Source organism: Tursiops truncatus, chromosome 10, assembly GCF_011762595.2.
Source record: "Tursiops truncatus isolate mTurTru1 chromosome 10, mTurTru1.mat.Y, whole genome shotgun sequence".
NCBI classification, from domain to species: domain Eukaryota; kingdom Metazoa; phylum Chordata; class Mammalia; order Artiodactyla; family Delphinidae; genus Tursiops; species Tursiops truncatus.
Genome location: NC_047043.1, coordinates 101,103,208 through 101,124,391, shown reverse-complemented (window position 1 = coordinate 101,124,391; position 21,184 = coordinate 101,103,208). Strand labels below are relative to the sequence as shown.

General features: G+C 49.0%; 2 protein-coding genes across 3 annotated transcripts; one reads left to right on the top strand and one right to left on the bottom strand.

Annotated features, from left to right (window-relative positions):
- Positions 1-450: 450 nt before the first annotated feature.
- LOC117313986 (uncharacterized) lies at positions 451-13,831 on the top strand. Of its 2 annotated transcripts, XR_004528674.2 has the most exons (3): positions 451-879; positions 1,064-1,859; positions 4,130-13,831. XR_004528674.2 is itself a non-coding variant. In XM_033865534.1 (2 exons), exons 1-2 carry the CDS (start codon positions 452-454, stop codon positions 1,563-1,565), a joined length of 930 nt encoding a protein of 309 aa, XP_033721425.1. In that variant the 5' UTR covers position 451; the 3' UTR covers positions 1,566-2,886. The 2 variants fall into 2 exon arrangements, 1 of the variants encoding a protein (XP_033721425.1); XM_033865534.1 differs by lacking the exon at positions 4,130-13,831 and having other exon boundaries at positions 1,064-2,886.
- Positions 2,681-20,204, bottom strand: RPN1 (ribophorin I). The gene is made up of 10 exons (XM_004316880.4): positions 19,883-20,204; positions 16,970-17,034; positions 15,182-15,488; positions 11,534-11,743; positions 10,314-10,506; positions 9,133-9,232; positions 8,206-8,344; positions 7,846-7,965; positions 4,388-4,633; positions 2,681-3,244 (listed from the first exon to the last, which is right to left on the bottom strand). Exons 1-10 carry the CDS (start codon positions 20,177-20,179, stop codon positions 3,062-3,064), a joined length of 1,860 nt encoding a protein of 619 aa, XP_004316928.2. The 5' UTR covers positions 20,180-20,204; the 3' UTR covers positions 2,681-3,061.
- Between the last annotated feature and the right edge of the window lie 980 nt (positions 20,205-21,184).

Below are 21,184 nucleotides of genomic sequence, written 5' to 3'. Positions count from 1 at the left end.
GTGGGGTCGGGTGATGGGCTGGATAGCAGGCTGGCCTGGGTGCCTAGACCGCACGTGGCCCAGGAGCGCCCACTCCCCACTGTGGGCCCAGGGAGGAGGCTGGTCCTCGACCAGTGAACGTGTCTGTGTCTGGGGCACCTCGCCGTGCACCACGGGCCAGGCCAGTCCACCCTCGCCCCGGGCTTAGGAGGGGGAACCAGGCCCCGCTGGCCACTAGGGAATCCAGGACCAGGTAGGAACAGGGGGGCCCGCGCCCCAGAGCTGGGGTTGCGCGGAGCTGGGGCAGCGGGCGCGCAGGCCTAGCCCGGGTCCCGCTGGGGTGATGGACGAGGCCCGGGCTCCTGCCGGCCCAGCGCAAGTCTGGTCCAGGCCGGGCAGCGACTCCCGGCTCCCGCCCCTAGGTGGCACCACCGCTAGAGCCCTCGGCTTCACCAGGGGTGCGGCCTTGCGCATGCGCGGCTCCCCTAGCCGCGTCTTCCCGGCGGGCCCTCCGCGCCTGCGCACCCGGCGCAGCCCGTGTAGTGTCGGCGGGTTTCCGGGAGTCGCGAGGGCGCCAAGCAGCTTGCTCCCCGGCTTGCGCGCGGCCCGCCGGCCCAGCAGAGGGCGCCCGCCGGCACGACCCTCGGTTTCTAACCGCGGTTCTTCCCTTCCCTGCTCCGAAGTGAGGGATTTACCCGAACTAGGCGGGCGGGGAGGCTGGAGGAGAAGCTGCCTAACAGCCGGCCGAGGCGGCCCCCGCCCCAGGGGAGCCCGCCCTGCAGCCCGGGGCCGCGGCCGAGCGGAGCCCCGCCTGCGGCCTCGAGAGCGGAACCCGAGGACCCGGCGCGGCCAGAAGCTCTTCGGAGGAGCCAGCATTAAGGCTGAGGGAGCGGCCGCGAGGTACCGTCACCTGTTCCCTCCCGAGGGCTAACCGAACACCGCCCGTCGGTCTCCCAGGCTCCCCGAGACCACAGTGCCGGTGGGACCGGGAGTCGTGCAGCCCCGCTCTGGAGCGAGCGTCTTCCGTACCCTCCCCGCCCCCCGCCTCAAGCCCTTACACTGTCCTCCATCATTTCCTCTTCAGCCTCCCACTCCCACCGGACACTCCGCGACGGCAGTTAACACACCTGAACCCGTCCATCCTCAACCTGTCAGTTGCACCGGGAAGCCTCCCCGCGGTCCCGCGCCCGTCCCCACCGCCCAGCCACGCAGTTCTGCAGTCACCACCTCAACGACCCGCTCCGAAACCCCACAGCCTCCTCTTGGTAGACCCGAGACACACACTGCCCGAGTCCACGCGGTCCTGCGCTCCCTTGCCGCACCCGCGCAGCGTCGTGCTCCAGGCGGCCGCGGCACCCTGGGGCCCTAATACTCAGTCCTGGGTCTCCACCACCCCACACCCTTCCCCGGCAGTGGACCCGCAGCCTCCAGCTCGCCGTTTCCGCAGCCGTCTCCACGCCGAATATCCAGCTCCCACGGACGGTCCCACCGGGCGGCTCAGGCACACACACCCCCTCACCAGGTCTGAAACAGAATTCATCATCGTCTTCCTCAAAACTGGCCTCGTGCAGACTTCCCCACATTAGGTGAATGGCACAGCCATCCTGCCACCCTCCCCACCAAGATGGAAGGCACCAGCTGGGTATCACACGCTGATTTGAACATCTAGCTGATAACACGAGGGTGAGCGTATCAGGCGAGACCTCTGCCTCATCAGGGCTGGTCCAGTGATCACGCGCGTTCCGACAGCGCTGGAAGATGTGGAGGACGGCTACAGGGTACCACAAGAGAGCACGACAGGATGGGTCCCAGAGGGCGTGGAAGGCTTCCCGGGGGCAGTACCTAAGCTGTTTCCTGAAGAACGAGCAGGACTTCACTAGGTGAGGCTAAGGCGTCCACCCTAGGCGGGGAGGAGAGTGGAGTGGAGGGAGTTGATCACTCAGCAGCCGATTCCCCCACATAAGTCTCTCCAGTCCATCCGTGTCCCTACATCACCACCCTGGCCCACGCCTTCATCTTCTGCCTGGGTTACAGCAGGCTGGCAGGCCTTCTCCCACATCTACTTATAGCCTTCAGTTCGTTCTCAGCCAAAATCAAAGCTAAGCGTGTCTCTCATACACGGCTCGGTCTTCCCTTGACTTTAGGGTCAAGCCAAAAGCCTGGGCCGACCTGTAAAGCCCTGTCTTGTCTGGGCTCTTCCAGCTCTGCAGCCCTGTGTCATACACTTCGTACCCCACTCTCTGGACTCCCTTCAGGTCCTCAAGCCCCAGGGCCTTGGCACATGCTATGCCACTTTCTCAGGGAAACTTTCCCCATCCAGTGCTCTCCTGTATTTACCATCAGAGGACCCTGTCCCTCTTCCTTACAGGGTTCTATCAGTTTGTGACTATGAGTCTGTGTTGATCACGTGACTGTTCTCCACAAGAGCCATCTCTGCCCTGCTCATTGTTTCCTTAGTGCCCAGAAGAGCCCATGACACAAGCACTGTGACACCCCACCACTCTGTTCTGGGACCTTACCTAGGCCACTTTACCTTTGTGGCGTCAGTGTTCTAACATGTAAAATGTAACCAGTACTTGCCATGCAGACTTGCTCTCAGGAGCGAATCCATTATTTAATGGATAAAAAGCACTTGATAAAAGTACTATCCCCAAAGTTAAGAAATAAGTTATGAGAGGCGTTCAACAGAACAGAACAGATGTTCACCGTTCCAGCTTTATTTTCATTTGGTCACACATGCTTTAAAAAACATACACACACGCCTGTAAAATACCCAAACATCAGGAATTAGAAGGGCATAAAACAAGGGGCTTACAGGTGGAAAGAATATCCTAGGCTTCAGAACAAACAAAACCAACTCAAAAATTTCTTTGTTCAAAACACAAAAATATTTTGTTTTTAAAAACATTTAAGTTTTTTTGTTTTTTTTTTTAAAGGAACATTTTAGGGACAAAAACTTCTTGTATTGCCTGAGGCAGAGCCTGGCTTCTTTCTTCCTGGAAGGCCTTTTGCAAAATACAGAAGCCAGCATTTGCTGGCCTTGATGTTCACCACTCCCACCCTGCCCTCTGGAAGTGCAGGGCTACAGGGCATCCAGGATGTGGTCGATCTTGGTGACCAGCTCCTGTCGCTTTCCCGAGATGAGCTTCTCGTTCTCGATGTACGTGTCTTTCTTGAGCTTGCCAGCCACCAGCCGCTCGGCCTCCACTGCCGACTTCAGTACCAGCTCCTTGACCTGCGCGTCCAGTTTCTGCATTTCGCTCACCTGGCCGAGGCAAGAGCAGGGCAGGGCTCGAGTGTCCTCCGCGGCCCCGCCCCACAGACACCCCCCCCCACCCCCGCCGCCCAGGGCAGAAGGGCTGCTGTGGAGGGAGAGGCCAGCTTCACCCCCTGTAAGGCCTGTTCCCACAAGCTCTGGCCCCTGTGAGCCAGTCCCTTCACCACCCCCGGCCCCAGATGCGGAGAGACTGTACGGACCAAGTGTGGAAACACCGACACCCCCCGGCACAGTGCCGGACACATGCAGGCACTCAGTGAACGTTCGTTCTCTTCCCTCCCACGGCCAAACTTGGCCAGGGATTTGGTCGGGCAGAGGGCCAACGGCCGCGGGCGGGCGACTCCTGTTATCACCAACTGGGTGTCAGGCTGAGGCCTTTTTTTTTTTTTTTTTTTTTTTGGCTGAGGCCTTTTATAGCCACATTGATTCAACACTCAACAAACACTTGTGAGCCATGAAGCCAGGCACGACGCTACACTGGAAAACAGCAGTGACGACAGATGAGGCATCGCACCCTCAGGAGCTGACGCACGATAAATACTTAAGCACACGGATACGTGGTTTCACAGAGGGGTGCAGAGACGGAGCAGGAGTGGGTGGGGGCGTGTGGAGAGGGGCACCCCGGGGGCTTTCAGCCTCATTTACAGGCACCAAGAACTCATGCAGCACATCCTAGGCAGGGTTCCCAGCGCTTCACATGCACTAACTCATTTCACATGACCGCTGTGAGCTCAGTAAGGATTAACAGCTCCCCCATTTTAGAGATGAGGAAACTGAGGCACACAAGTTAGGTAACCTGCTCAGGTTCAGAAAGTCTGAATCAGAGCCTGGAGTCAAACCCACAATTCTAAGTCTGGGTGCTTCTCCCTGCAGCCCGAGCAATCTGGAGCCTTGTCCGGTCTGGCCTCCAGGAGAGGAAGCAGCTGCTCTCAACACCAGTGCTGTGGAGGCCAGCGGCACTTCCTCCAAATCCAGCTCACAACCAAGAGCCCAAATCTCGTTCCACCCCAAGGGTCGGCACCACGCGACGCGGCCGTAACTGGGCGCACCCACCCACAGGCCAGCGGCGAGCAAGGCCACGCTGGGCGAGGCAGGAAGGAGCCGGGTGACACGGCGATGGCAGGCACTTACTCTGTCGCACAGGTCGGAGCCCTCCGTCTTCAGCCTGGACTGCAGCAGCGCCACCTCAGAGGCCAAGGCCTTGTGCTCCGTTTCCAGGCTCTTCTTGCCACTGTTGAGGGTGGACACGTCCCGGGACTGTTTGTACCTATTGACTGTCTCATCAAAGTGACGGTAGAGACCTAGTCTCTTGTTGACCAGGGTCAAGACCTGCTCTGTGATGCAGGCCACCTTCATCCTGGCTTCTGCAGCCGGATCCTGGGGGAGAGACACCGTGTGTGATGACATCCAGCCCTGAGCCCACTGCGACCTTCTCCTCCCAAGGAGCACCCACCACTAGCACACAAACGAGAAAAGCCACCATCTTGGAAAGTCAGAGAATCACACTCTTGCCGACACTGACCCTGGAACGGTTCAGCAATGGGCAGGACAGGGGACAGGAAGATGAAGCAGACGTTCACATCCAAGTCCAGCAGGACAGACACACTGGTATAAAAGGGATACTAATGCCAGGGTGCACCGTGAGAGGGGTATGAGGTGCTGAGGGAGGAGAAATTCCATCTCAGGCCGGGGAAGACTTCCAGGACGTGTTTCCAGGACCTAAAGGATGAAGCCCAAGCTCCTTAGCCAGCCAAGGCCCTTCAGACGCAGCCCCATGTACTCCCCAGAATCCCTAACCAGTGGGCTACTGCAGAAGCCCTAACCGGGCATGCTCAAAGGCTGACTCTGGCCTGCAGAAGGTCGATTTGGCCCACAATTAGTTTTTTTTTCCTCAGTAAATTATCAAAGCTTTAAAATAGAGATGTATACACAGGAAATCAGTTGAATAAACTATGACTTATCCATACAAGAGAGTCCTCTGCAGCTATAAAAAAATAACAAGGAAGAAAGCTCTCTATGAACTGATATGAGTGATTTTCAGGATACGTTAGTTAAGTGAAAAAAGCAGTGAAAAATAGATATGCTGTTGCTACCTTTTGTGTACAAAAGAAGAAAATAAGAATTAAATATCTGCCTATTTTTGCAAAATAAACAAATCAGAAAGGCTACCTAGGGGACTGATGAAATTGTTCCCTACAAGGCAGGGTGGGACAGGGTGGAGGAAACCACACCATTTTCAAGTTCTCAATTTAGAACTTTGTTAGTGTTTTACGGTATCACAACCAACATTAAATATTACTAATGATGGAGGAAGAAACCAGAATAAAATTCAAGCATCAATGAACCTAATACCTTTCAAATGAGTAACCAGGGAAAGAAGAACAGAGCAACTAACTACCTTGGGATCACAGACTCTGACACTATGGTCTCAATCTAAAGACAAAAAGAGGGCTTCCCTAGTGGCACAGTGGTTGAGAATCCGCCTGCCAATGCAGGGGACATGGGTTCGATCCCCGATACCGGAAGATCCCGCATGCCACGGAGCAGCTAAGCCCGTGCACCACAACTACTGAGCCCACACTCTAGAGCCTGCGAGCCACAACGACTGATCCCGTGTGCCACAACTACTGAAGCCCAGGAGCCTCGAGCCCGTGCTCCACAACAAGAGAAACCACCGCAACGAGAAGCCCACGCACCGCAACGAAGAGTAGCCCCCGCTTGCCGCAACTAGAGAAAGCCTGGACGCAGCAACGAAGACCCAATGCAGCCAAAAATAAATAAATAAATAAATTTATTTTAAAAAATAAAGACAAAAAGAACTGCCAAGAAACCTGGCGCTCTACTGGCAGGTTTGGTGTTTGTAGTGGTATGAGTGCAGCAACTGTGGAACTGTTTTGTTTTGTTTATAGACTTCAGCAAATAAACAAACACACTGATGTTGGGATCCAGGCAAAGAACCCTGCGGGGTTAGACTGGAATAACTCATATTTCAAATACCACATGTATTTATCTCCCGGCTCTGTCTGCTGAAAGGGCTGAGGAGCAGAGATGCTCCAGGAGCAGTGATCACAACCAGCTCCCGGATCATGGTCTCCAGGTACCATTCTGCACTGAAAGGAACCGGAGCTCCTCGGAGAAAGTACAAGATATGCCGGAAACGTACTGCTGCACGCTACAATAAGGAAGTGCACAAAAATACGATGTAGACGGAAAGACAGTCAAACCTGGGACACTTGAGCATCAAAAGGAACGGCACAGTGGACAGTAATCCAGTAAAATAACACATGAATCCAAACGAATAATGAACCAACCAACCAACAAGAAAAGCTTTTCCTTATAGTAGAAAACCACCTAGTAAGGTAAAAGGCACCATAGTTTTTCAGCCACCACAACTATCAGATTCAGATAAGAATTAGTAATAAATACTGTAACTAATGGGTGAATATATATGATATTTATATATAGCCCCAAACAGATTATGTATTAATTGCAAAGAAAAATAGTAACGTTACAGTGAATAAACCAAGAAAGGCACCAACTCAACCAAGGAGAGTCAGTATCACCAACCCCGGACCAAATGACATCAGGTACCTCCCGACGTGATGCACTGCAGACACAGCACCACTTCATAATGTTCTTGCCAAAAATGCATAATCTGCATTTTCAAGGAGAAACATAAGAAACCTAACGTACACACAAGGCCGAGGAATGTCCCAGATTAAAGCAGACTAAGGAAATATGACAACTAAATGCAATGCATCATCAACTGAATTCTGAAGTATGAAAAAGAATGGCTATAGAAGTTACCCTTGGGGCGATCAGCAAAATTTGAGCCTGGACTGGGTGCTGGTTGTTATTAGAGCAACGTCACATTCCGGACTTCGATCATCGTGCTCTGGCTCTATGAAACGGGGCCCTTGGGGTCAGGCTGTGCACACGCCTAAGTATTCAAGGGAGGCGGGCAACTTAAACGGCTCAGGAAGAGTACATACGACAGGCCAAATGTTAACCACTCCGTCCAGGTGAAGAGTGCACAAGAGTTCGTTTTACTATTCTTGTAAAATGTCTAAATGCAGAATTATTTTAAAACTCGGGATTTTTAAAATTAATATAGCTTAGGAAATGGGGATATGTCACAGTAAAACCTAGACTCAGCCCTTCTGTGTGACAAGGTGAGCAGCTGCCCTGGTGGCACCCCTACCCCAGGGCAGCCTCGCTGGTCTACGGAACCAGCCAGACCAACGTCCTTGCTCATTCGTACCAACTGCCACCCACAGGCCCCAGCAAAAGCCTGCCACGCTGTCCCACAAGCTGCTCCCTGAGGCAAAGGCCCCGCCCCACCTCTTCTGCCAGTCACTTCCCCGCGAGCCTTTCTGGGCACACGCTCTGCCCACCGCCTCTCCCCACGGAACTGGCCGCCAGCAGCAACCTGTCTCCTTCAACAGTGCATGTCCGTGACCACAGCAACAAAAGGAGGGGTCTCTAGGGTAACGGTCAGCTGAGGCCACGAGCAGGCAGAGGTGTATGTCGCGCGGCCGGGCGCTGGGAAAGCGAGTCAAGCACGCACTGCAGACGGCCGAGTTGGGTACCTTTGTGATGGAGAAGTCCAGCCTGACGTAGACGATGACGGTGAAGAACAGGACGTAGAAGGCAGCCACCACCAGCAGGGGCTCCTGCAGCATGAGCACCTTGTTGAAGGTGTAGTGCACCTGGGGGGAGCCAGGAACACACGCTGACACACGGGTCCACCCGGACTCGGAAACCTGGGGGCGAAGGGGCCTCGCCAGGCCTACAACTGTCCGGGCTGCCCCCACCATGTGCCCCACCCCCGCCCCCAGAGGCGGCTGTGCCCAAACCACTCCAGGCAAGGAGGAGAGGATGGCAAGTCCCTGACCCTGCAGCCACTGTCCAGGGAGGAGGCCTGGGGGGCAGGGCTGTGGAGCGCATACCACCATGTCCTGAATGTGCTGCTCCACCAGGTTTTTCTTGTGGGCCACGATCACGGGGCGGCCAAACGTGTCCAGGTAGGTGTAGTGCAGCTCATCAGGGGCTCGGCTGATCTCATAGGGACTGTCCACTTGGATGTTTCTAGATGCCAATGGGAGGAAACTGAGCCTCACACAAACTGCACTGACCAACTAGGTTCACAGTGAGGATCCAAGGCCCAAGGGGTCTTCCAGGGTCACGAGTTCTACTCCACTCTCTTCCCCTCCCATCACAGGGAACACCCAACCCCCTGAGACCGCGGACCCACTGTCAGAAAGCCCTGAGCATGAGAATGTTTTGTCGCCCATGCCAAGGGCAGGGGGCCCTGTGAGTGTCAGCTGGTTTCTGCCAAGTGGACCCTAGAGACGCTGTGGCTCTGTCCTTTCCCAAGCCTGGTTCTTCACCTTAGGCCAACATTTGATGAGATCCCTTACCCTTCCAGATTCCTTCCTTTCTGCTTAAACTGGCCAAAGACAGCTCCCTCTGTTTATAACCATGGAACCTGATATACCATCTGAGACCACCCTCCCCCCCACCTTCTGAACCTGGTGTGACACGCCCAGGACAAGACAAAGCCCTCTCCACTATCCCTCCCCTTCCTAGGAGCACAGCCCAAGGCCACCCAGCTGCCTCAACTTTGCAGTTCTTTCCTTTTGCCAGTCACCTCATCGGACTCAGGCCATCACTCTGGCCTGCTATGAATCCTGCCCCTGTCACAGAAAGGGCTGTGTTGGGATAGCTCATAAGTGCATCTTGTGCCCTCACTGAGTCAAATGTCTCAGTTTAAACTCCACCAGAAGCCCCTCCTCTGCGCCCTAGAACCCAACGTCCCACTGAGGTGCCAAGAGGGCACCACCAGGAAGGGAGACAGGAAGGGAGGTCAGACTCACTTGGCCCCTTCTGGCAGGATGATTTTCACAGTCAGAGAGTCTATCACTTGTTCATCAAACACGTGGTCCACAAGCCTCATCTTCAATGCATACTGGTCTCCTGGAGGGTCAAGCAGACATAGCTGTGACTGGTTTTGTGCGTGTCTTTCTCCTAAGTAAAGTACTAGAATCTAGGCCCTGAACGTCACAAAAGGAGACAACAGCCACCACCGACTGTGTGCCTTCAATGAAAGAACACATCAGCTGAGTCTTGCTGAAAGGATCGACCTGAGTCTCATCAGGCTCCAGAGACAGCTGTTAATGGGCTAGAAATACGGAAGACAGAGGAATGTGCTGCCCTGCACTCTGACCCGCAATCAGCAAAATCCAGACCATGGGCTACACTACAAATAAGGTCAACTTCTTCAACAGCTAAACCATGAGGAAAACAGATGGAGGAGGAAACTGTGGATTACTAGAGGCTGACAAGACAAATCAACTTTTTTGAAAAACGCAGAACTGGAGTATCTAGAGACATACAAGTGGGTGATAGAACGATGAAGAAATTCAAGAGAGTGTCTCCCAAAAGCCAGGACGGTGATCGCTGTTGTGGGGAAAAGAGGAGGTACATGAGGGCCTTCTGAGTGGCTGGCCAATTTCACTTTCTTGACCTGAGTGATGGTTACAAGGTGCTCCTCTTATAATTTACTGAACTTTACATTTGTATGATTTACTAGATTTTATTTTGCATTAAAAAGGTTTTAAAAAGAAAGACTTGGAAATATGACAAAATGTTTATAATCAATAGTTCTGGGTGCTTGTGTAAAAATGTTTATTATTCTCTGAATTTTTTATTTTTTAAATATTTCAAATTTAAAGAATTTAAGCAGTTCCTTCTTATGCTAGAACTGGGGATAAGAAGAAGCTTTTTACTGTCCTATGTGAATTGATTACCATACGCAGGTATCACTTTTACAACAGTAATTTTTACTCACCCATGAAAAGTTGTTGCTGATATCCCAGCCTTCCTAAGAATGACAAGAGAATACCCTCTCCCCATCTAAAAGGACTGGCAATTATCACACACACACACACACACACACACACACACACACACACGACACAACACAAAACAAACCCACAGGAAATTAAAGAAAAAGACAGTCTTTCCCTTTTCAACTCCCCAACAATTGAAAACTGACCCAAATTATAGAGGTACTCATAGCTTGGGAGGTTGTAGCCGACGATGTAATGGGTCTTCCACCCGCCGAAAAGAGGAAAGCGAGGCCGGATTTCCATCTCTACGGAGTCATCCAAAATAAGAAGGTGGCTGGTGGAAACATTGCCAATCTCATCCCGATAATAAACATCCTGTGCAGCAGCAGGAAGGATGGTCTGCAAGAGAGTGAGCATGCCTTCTGAAGACTCCAGAAACCGACGCAGAGGAAGCGATCCTAAGTCCAGAAGAGACTTCCTGCACCAAGCTCTTCACCACATCACTGCTTCGTAGTCTCCAAACTGTGAACAACCTGAGCAAAGTCTAACTTCCCCCCAAAGGCTCCAGAATATCTAGATACCTCATCTGCTTCTCAATCAACGTCAGTAAATAGCCAAACTCTTCTAAACAGTAAGTAACAGACTCATAAATACCTTTGCAGATGCTAAAGACTTAATACAAAGGTAAAAATCATCTAAGTTATTTTGCAGGCGAGCAAACTAAAGACGGAGGAAATCACATGAAATCGCTAGGTGGTTTATGGTTTACTTATGAAAGGGGTTTCTCCACCTAATATTTTTAACTAATTTTTTAAAATCTTTACTTATTTTTAATTATTTATTTCCAAATCTGTAAGCAAATTTTGATAATTGAGAGGAAAATGTAATGCCTCTGTTTGCACAGTGAGCGCTTCTGTAATACTTAAGTACGTGAAAATGCTTCTAGGATTTCATTTATAAGACAGAAAAAGATACAAAACTGTATATGCAAACTGTATATGCAATACGATCAAATGTTTTTTAAAAACAGCATTATAAAAGAAAAAGGAAATATATAAAAGTGTGTCAGAAAAACTAGTGCCTGGGTTTGTTTTTCCTTTTTCCATTATTCAAATTTTCTTTAAAAAACATGACCTACTTATATAAATGGGGGCTTTTTTTTTTGGCCTTGATGCTAGTTCCCCAACCAGGGATTGAACCTGGGCCACAGCAGTGAAAATGCCAAGTTCTAACCACTGGGCCGACAGGGAACTCCTGGAGGCAATTTTTTTTTTTTAACATTCTGTTGGTTCTAACACCATCACTCAACTACCTGAACACCAGTCAATCCCAATGACTGTCCATAATTAGCTACTTTCAAAAAGCAAAAGAAAGGACAGATGTGATAGTCATACTTTCCCCAATGTCCAAGTCCAACAGTCCATACCTTAAAAGAACGGATGGAGGAGACTCCACTATCTGGCTGTCTCTGGTAATCATAGCGCGAAAAAGGCCCCTTCAGCACAGCCCCTGTGTGCTTCAGGTCCACGTTTTCCTCCACAGCAATGTTACCCCAGTGGGAGACCTCGATGACTCGGGTCATGCTGGTGATGGTCAGGAAAGGGCTGTTGTTCTCAGAATGTACTTTAAAAGTGTCCTGGAGAGGAAGGAAACAAGCAGCTCAAAGTTTGGTGACAGAGGAATCAACACTAGCTTAAAGCAAATTGATTGGAAACAATCAGTACCAGGACGGTTAAACTGTGACACATCTAATGTGTGCAACAGAATGGTTAAATTGTGCTGTCTCTAACGTAATGGCATGGAAATAGTCACGATATATTATTAATTGGAAAGATAGGATACACAAAGCTGTTTTAGGTTCCAACATAAACATCATTTGTTGTACAAACAAAATTGTCTATACTTATTATTTTATAGCGACTATGTGAGAAAAAGAGAACAGAACCTGAACTGAGATACATGAGAATCTCAACACAGATAGGAAACAGAATTACAGATTATTTCTACTTTCTCCTTGTAGTTTTTATTTTCCAAATTTCTGCAAATGAGCTTTTTAAATTGATTTTTTAAAGCAATTTTTACAGTTTTAAAATAAAATAAAATCTTAAGCTGTAAATAAAGAAAAACTGTAACTAGGAAATAAATATAAGATCTAACAGAGAAGACATAACCTCTCACCAGTGAGCTAACAAATAACTCATAACTGAGGGAGACACGTAGCATTACTGGATTGTTCTAACCTGAAGAAAAGTCATCTAGAAAAGTTCACAGAAGAGACTTTTTAAGATAACGTTTATGGAGTTGACATGTATGTATGTATCAGGCACTCTTTATGAGCTCTGAATAAGCACATAATTTCATTTAATCCTCAAAACATCACAACGAAGTAAATACTACTTATCCCCAATTTTACAAATAAAAAACCCAGAGGCCCAGCAGTTAGTATTAAGAAATCTTTCTGGTCACAGATACAGATTGGTGGTTGCCAGAGGCATGGGTGGGAGAAATGGGTGAACTGTTTTGTTTCTTTTTAATTTAAATAAACTGAATAACAAAATTTTTTAAAAGTAAAATTACAAAAAGACCAGAAAAACATCAAATTAAAAAGCTTTTGTACAGCTAAGGAAACTACCAACAAAACGAAAAGGTTGCCTACTGAATGGAAGAAGATATTTGCAAATGATACAGCCAATAGGGGATTAACATCCAAACTGTACAAAGAACTCCTACAACCTGACATCAAAAAACAAAGGACCCAATTTACAAATGGGCAGAGGATCTGAACATTTTTCCAAGGAAGATATTCAGAGAGCCAACAGACAAATGAGAACATGCTCAACATCACGCATCATCAGGCAAAGGCAAATCAAAACCACAATGAGGTACTATCACTCCACGTCTGTCAGAACGGCTATCATCAAAAGATAATAAATAACAAGTGTTAGAGAGGATGTAGAGAAAAAGGAAACCTCATGCACTGTTGCTGGGAATGTAAACTGGGGCAGCCACAACAGAAAACAGTATGGAGATTCCTTAAAAAATTAAAAATACGACTACCATATGACCCAGCAATTCTACTCCTGGGTATTTATCCAAACAAAATGTAAAACACTCATTAGAAAAGTTATATGCACCTCAAAGTTCACAGCAGCATCATTTACAACAGCCAAGATACAGAAGCAACCTAAGTGCCCATCAATAGATGAATGGATAAAGAAGATGTGAGATACACACACACACACACACACACACACACACACACACACACACACACACACACACACACACACACACACACAGTGGAACACTACTCAGTCATAAAAAAGAATGGAATCTTGCCATTTGTGACAACATGGATGGATCTAGAGGATACTATGCTAAATGAAGTAAATCAGAAAAAGGCAAATACTGTATGATTTCACTTATATGTGGAATCTAGAAAACAAATGAACAAAATAGAAACAGAGTTATAGATATAGAGAACAAACAGGTGGTTGCCAGAGGGGAGAGGGGGGTCAGGGAGGGAGAGAAATAGGTGAGGCACATTAAGAGGTACAACCTTCCAGTTGCAAAATAAATGAGACAAGTATGAAATGTACAGTGTGGCGAAGTCAATAACTACGTAATATCTTTGTATGGTGACATATCCTAACTGCACTTATGGTGGCGATCGTTTTGAAATGTACAGAAATACTGAATCAATATATTGTATAACAGGAACTAACATAGTGTTGTAGGTCAATTACACTTCGAAAACCAAAAACCAAACAAACAAACTCATAGAGAAAGAGATCAGATTTGTGGCCCCGAGAGGCAGAGGCGGGACGGAGGGAGAATTGGAGGAAGGTGGTCAAAAGGTCCAAACTTCCAGCTGTAACATAAATAAGCACTAGGGAAGTGACATACAACGTGATAAATATAATTAGCACTGCTGTACATTCCATATGAAAGCTAAGAGAGTAAATCCTAAGAGTTCTTATCACAGGAAAAATTTTTTTTCTATTTCCTTAATTTTTTTTATTTTAATTTCACGGCCCCTCGTTCCATATAATTTATATATGAAGCACCCAAAACTGGAGCCGAGGCCTGAACAGTGTCTATTTCTTTAATTTTGTATCTGTATGAGATGATGCACGTGCACTAGCTCCTGCGATCATCACTTCATGATATAAGTCAAATCACGACGCTGTACCCCTTGAACTTACTCAGGGCTGTATGTCAATTTAATCTCCTTAAAAATGGAAGAAAAAGAAAAAGTTAAAGGCCAAAAGAACCAGAAAAACACCTTTCTTTCCCAAAAGTCCAAGAAGTAGACAAGATAAGGTTATTTTGTTTTGCTATTTTATTATAATTGTAGTTAACAGCATTTAATGCCAATACCGGCACGGCTATGGGGAAACTGGCAGTTCCATAGTGCTGGTGCCGTAATACACTGGCTAAATTTTCTGAAAAAGCATTTGGCAGTACAGCAAGAGATTTTTAAATGTTTATATGCTTTGATTTGAAAACTTGTACTTCAAAAACTCTATCCTGAGAGTACAGAGCAAAGAAAAGACGAAAGGACGGCTGAAGCATTGTAGCAATAGCCTGACAACCACTGAATCTCAGCGACAGATGGCTGTCCGTTTACGATACTCCATACTTCCGTGTGTTTGAAACGTCCCATAATAACAACATCTTTTTTACGCCTTCATCACTCCCTCTGCCTTTAAGGCTCACGCCCTAGGCTCAGCAACACCACCAGCAGCTAACCCCAGCCACCAGGACCAGCACAGCTCAGGTTTTCCCATCCCCGCGCCTTTGTCCCTCCATCGCCTCTGCCCAGAATGCCTGGTTTCCTGCTCCCCCAACTCCCACCTCCTTTAGAAAGCCCTCCTCAAGCCCCAGCCTCTATCTGAACTCCCAGAATGAGGACAGTGAGCCCCATGGAGTCACTTCTCGGCAGGTTAAAACTCTGGGGATGATCTGACATGGTGCTTTGGATTCCCACCCAAGCCCCTCAACGCGTAGTCAGCCCCACAGGAGATATGTCCCTGAAGCAGACAGGGGTGGCCTGGACTCCACAAGGGCCCACCTGACTATAGGCAGGGACATCGCGGAAAGGTCCGTAATCCAGGAGGTCCTCGGAGCGCGTGGGGTTCCCCAACTTGGTGTAGCTCTCCACGTTTCGGGAGGCGAGTTTCACACGCATGGTTTGTGTCTTGGTCGGGTAGGGAGAGTAGAAATAATGGTTCCCCTCAAACACCACAAACTGTTTCTCCGACTGGGTGATCTGGGTTGGATATGGCTGAAGCACATGGGTATAAACGGCTTCCACAATGACTGAAACCTTGGCCCCGGGATCAAGAGCGACTGGGAGCTTGACGGTGAAGAATCTCCCGCTGGAGCAAGGATGAGGAGAAACAATTAAGAGAGACCAAGAAACTGAAAAGAGTACAGCAGCTTAAAATCACAGCAAAATTTTGTACCAAGATAAAAGCAGTTACTTCTAAGAGATCACCTTCAACCTATTAATTTAAGCCTTTTTAAAAATTTATTTATTTGGCGTTTATTTATTTATTTTATTTATTTTTTGTTTGGCTGGGTTGGGTCTTTGTTGCTGCACGCGGGCTTTCTCTAGTTGCAGCGAGCGGGGGCTACTCTTCGTTGCGGTGTGCAGGCTTCTCATTGCGGTGGCTTCTCTTGTTGCGGAGCACGGGCTCTAGGCGCGCGGGCTTCAGTAGTTGTGGTGCACGGGCTCAGTAGTTGTGGCTTGCGGGCTCAGTAGTTGTGGCGCACGGGCTTAGTTGCTCCACAGCATGTGGTATCTTCCCGGACCAGGGCTTGAACCCTGGTGTCCCCTGCATTGGCAGGCGGATTCTTAACTGCTGCGCCACCAGGGAAGTCCCTTCCTGCTTTTTAACGTGTGTTTGAAAACTATCCTTAGTAAAGTGTTTTAAAATAAAAAACAAGTGTCAGGCCCCCTGCTAGGTACTGAGGTTAGAGCAGAGAAGGCGGCAAGTTCAAACCCAGGCTTCATGTTCAAAGAGCTCAGTCTACCTCCTGTGAAAAAGCATCACTGTTGGGTTTCCCTGGTGGCACAGTGGTTGAGAGTCCGCCTGCCAACACAAGAGACACGGGTTCGAGCCCTGGTCCGGGAAGATCCCACATGCCGCGGAGTAACTAAGCCTGTGTGCCACAACTACTCAGCCTGCGCTCTAGAGCCCGCGTGCCACAACTACTGAAGCCCGTGCACCCTAGAGCCTGCGCTCCGCAACAAGGGAAGCCACCGCAATGAGAAGCCCGCGCACCATGACGAAGAGCAGCCCCCGCTTACCGCAACTAGAGAAAGCCCGCGCAGCAACAAAGACCCAACGCAGTCAAAATTTTTTAAAAATAAAAAAATAATAATAAAATAAAATAAAAGGCATCACTTTCAGCGCCGTGAAGGCTGGCGAGGAGGTGTGGTAAGGCTGTCTACCCCTTGGAAACAGGACGGTAGCCAAGCAGCGATGGGAAGGTGTCTGCTGAGGCAAACAGCCCGCAGGTCCCACCCACCGGTTTCCCATCTGTTGGCTGGGGATCCCTACCCCCATAGATTAGAGACCTGATGTGGCATGGAAGTAACTACTTTCCTGTTGTGAAACACACTGCCACTCTCAGGGGAGTCCAGTTTCAGCACGAGGAGTCAGAAAAGACATCATAAACGGGTCCAGAATGCAGGGAGCCTGTCGCCTGCTACCACCCACTCTACTAACTGAGACAGCCTCTAACATGCTGGGCCCATTCTAAGCGACTCTCCTAGTTATGATTCCAGCCCTGATGTGATAACCTACAACCAGACAAGGCAAGACAGACACAGATATGCTGACCGTTACCTTACCTTTTATCCTTAATTTTGGTTTCTCGTACTTCCAGATTGTTCTCTTCCTCATCCTCTCCCTTCACCTGTAAAAGGACAAAGGAAGTTATTCTTTTTTGTCTTTTAGTCTCTGAATTTTGAGTCAACAATTAACTAACTGCCGCAGAAGTCCACATTAAAACATTCAAACCACCAGAACTTTGCTGGTTTCAGTAACAATTTTTCAAGTGAAATACAAGAACAGTGTCAAAAGACCTACTTTTGCACTGAATAAGCTGTATGATATGCTCTAGAAAATCATATTTTCCTGAATGATCAAATACACACATACAAATTAAAATTACGCTTCCAAACACAGTTTACACTTCCAAATAGAAAGGCCAGAAAGGTTTCTTTCTGGACGTTTTCTTCTTCATTTACATTCCAATATGGCTATGCATAGAAAAAGTCCCAGTATTGTTTATTACTTTTATTTTTTCATTTTTTATTTTGGCTGCGTTGGCTCTTCGTTGCTGCGCAAGGGCTTTCTCTAGTTGTGGCGAGCAGGGGCTACTCTTCGTTGCAGCGTGCGGGCTTCTCATTGCAGTGGCTTCTCTTGCTGCGGCACACAGGCCCCAGAGTGTGCGGTGCGGGCTTCAGTAGTTGCGGCGCATGGGCTCAGTAGTTGTGGCTCAAGGACTGTAGAGCGCAGGCTCAGTAGTTGTGGCACACGAGCTTAGTTGCTCCGCAACATGTGGGATATTCCTGGACCAGGGCTTGAACCCGTGTCCCCTGCACTGGCAGGTGGATTCTTAACCACTGCACTACCAGGGAAGTCCCTATTTACTGTTGTAGAAGAAAAGTCTCATGCATAACCAAAACTGATTTTAGTTGCGCAAAAGAAGTTAACAGCGGCAAAAGCAATGGCTACTGTGTGGCACACTCTTTTATTCTTATCCTTCATTGCAACCAGCTGTGCAACCAGGAAAAGGATGCCAACTCCGGCAGGCTGCAGGGTCTTTCTGAGAAAGAGCAGGCATCTTGAATGAGACTGTGGAACAGATTCTAAGGGAAAAACTTACACACACAGCACTGATCTCTTTGCCAACCCAACCTCCACCAAAAGAAAAAATATTTAAGACCACCTTTTAAGACTGGACCAGTGATTCCCAATCGGGTATACAAAGCTATAATGAGAAAGCTATTTGTCATATTTCAAAAAGCCTAAAAGTTATCATACAATCATCCTCAACAAAGGTGTACAGCCTAATAAAAACAACAAATTTCACTACTTTTACTAGAATCCTATCACAGTGGGAACATTCTAGTATACTTGTGCTTATCAGGAACTCTCATTGTTCAGTTATATGTTGATTTGTCTTAAGAAATATTTATTATCACTTCTAAATATTTACTAGATTCAATGTGTAATCTAATAAAAGGTTAGAGAAACAAAATATTTCAAATATAGGATCCAAATGAAAGCAAAAATAGTAAGATAAGTCTTTGGTAGTAAAAAGACAAGGAACCACTGGCTCCTAGTCGATAATCATCCCCGCCTCCTCTACCAGTTCCTAAACTTCTACATGTAGTGTTGAAGATAATTCACTGAAACAGTTTCTAGCAACCTCACCAAAGCCTCCCAGTCAGTTGTTGGAAAATACACATCTCTTGGTTAAGTTTATCATCCAGTTACGTTTCCCATTGGGATAGGGGTACAAGGGAGCACATACACCCGTTTGACTCATCTCGCTCTTGGACCACAAATCAAAAAATGGTTCTGAATAAACCTGGTGATGGGACTACAGGTTTTATACCCCAACAGAACCCTACCTCACACCATCTAGGCCACAAGAGGCAATGTCGTACACTGAAGAACACACACACACACACAAAGTGTGAAAGAAACTAACCTGACTCTTTATTCTAAGACATCATGTAGGTTAAACAACTTAACCTCCCAGACTGCAGTCCTCACCAGCAGTAACAGTACACCTTGAAGGGCTCTTATGAGAGTTAAATGAGAATGTACTTAAAATACCTACCACAATACCCGACACAAGGTAAATTCTCAGTTAGGACACCAGTTAAGCGCTCTCCGGCATGATGGCCAGATAGCTTCTGCTGTCGTCTTGTTATACTGTGGCAACCTCACTAAATGACAACTTGCTTTTATAAAAGAATGGGATTTAACATTCAGAACATTCAAATGAAGTTTTAATCCATCCTTCCACAAACCTTTAAGTAAAACTGCGTGTTTCATCATGGACAAAGCATGATAAGGGAACAGGAGTCATTTCGGAAGCATGATCTCCATAAAGGTAACTTTATAGCTCCAAATTCAGCAGTCAGGTACGCTAAGAAGAAATACGACACTGGAATGACTATTCTCCAAACCAATAACTGGGTAATCACTTAATGGATGCTGTTTAAGGAAAACAGTAATAGAAGGCAAACCTCTGTATACGTATATTCCCTCTATTCCCAAAGCCAACACTGCTTCCTTGAGAGGCATAAAAATGACCACTGAAATGCATGGAAGAACAGAAGCAAAGTTGGGAGGCATTTACTGCGTTACTGTAAGAATGAGAACCGGTCGGGGCGAGGGAGAGAACTGGACTTTCCCTTTCTGTACTGTATTACTTGCACGAGTTTTTAAACTAACTTTAAGGAAAAGGAAATTTTTTGAAGCCGCCGTTCGCAACCGTAAGAAGTGCGTTATATTAACAACGGTTTCAAACGATTCCAAACTTGGAAGCAGGGGAGCTGCTCCATTTGCGATCGCACTGGACGGAGCCCAGCTCCCTGGCGAATCCGCGCTCCGGCCGCACCACCGCGCGGCGCCCCCGCAGGCCACGGGCCCAGCCGCCTGCGCCGCCGGCTGGGGCTGACGTGTCCGGGGCGGGGACGGGCGCCGGTCCTCCCGGCCAGCCCGTGTCCCCGGGCCCAGCTCACCTGCACGCCGAGGTACGCCAGCCGCGCCTCCAGCTCGGGCTCCAGAGCCAGTAGGAAGGAGGCGACGCGGGGCGAGGAGCTACCGCCCGCGTGCGCCAGGACCACCTCGGCCGTCACCTTGGCCAAGTGGCTGCTCAGGTCCACAGTGCGCTTCACGTCCTCGTTGATCAGCGGCGGCGCCTCCGTGGAGGCGCGGCCCGGCGCCGGAGCCCAGGCCCAGATCAGCAGCAGCAGCGGCAGCAGGCGAGCTGCGGGCGCCTCCATGGCCGTGACTGAGCTAGGCCGCGGGTGGCCCATCCGCGCGCGTACCCCGCGTCCGCCACGGCGCAGCCGCCCATTGGGCCCGCTGGCGCCCCAAGATGGCGGCGCCCAGGGGCGAGGACCCCGTCTCCATGGTAACGGGCGGCCCGCCGGGCGCCTGCTTGCGTGCACTGGCCGGTCTCAGGTCCCTGGAAGGCGCCCTGGTCTCCCCACCGCTCTCCCACAGAGGTAACACTGACAAAGATAAAGGAGGAGCACAGACTGCGTCTGTCCACAAGAAGTGCTGATGATGAGTGAACGGTATGTTACTTTTTAGCTTAAAAAGTACTGCCCCCAAATTCTCCGTTAAACATGAAGCCATTTTCATTCTCTTTATTAATTCATCCTTTCACTCCCTCAAGAAACATTTATTGAGCTTTAAGTTGCATACCCATCCGAAAGAGAGGCAGTAAGACATCCTTTTAACAGGGAACATACTTTTGATGTGGAAGAATGAGAGGGAAGATGTCTTGTAGACGGTGAGCAGTCTGGGCCACAGAACTCCACAATCCTTTTGAGGAACTTGCATTAGTTCCGTCTGGGGCAACGAGACCCAATCTAGGCCAGACTACTCGCTCTCCCAGAAGCTGGAATCTGAAGGCAGCAACTACACCTGAAAACTGCAGAACTGATTCATGTGCGCTGGGCGGCCTGCAGAGCTGGCCAGGGTCCCGCTCTGATCCCCAGCTTCTCCGTGTCTGCTTCTTCAACGCCTCCCACTCTGGAAGCACAGGCTCTTCTCAAAAATAGAGGAGGGGGCTTCCCTGGTGGCGCAGTGGTTGAGAGTCCGCCTGCCGATGCAGGGGACACGGGTTCGTGCCCCGGTCCGGGAAAATCCCACATACCGCGGAGCGGCTTGTGCCGTGAGCCATGGCCGCTGAGCCTGTGTGTCTGGAGCCTGTGCTCCGCAGCGGGAGAGGCCACAACAGTGAGAGGCCTGCGTACCGCAAAAAAAAAAAAAAGGAGGAAGGAACTCATTCCACGAGGCCATCATTACCCTGA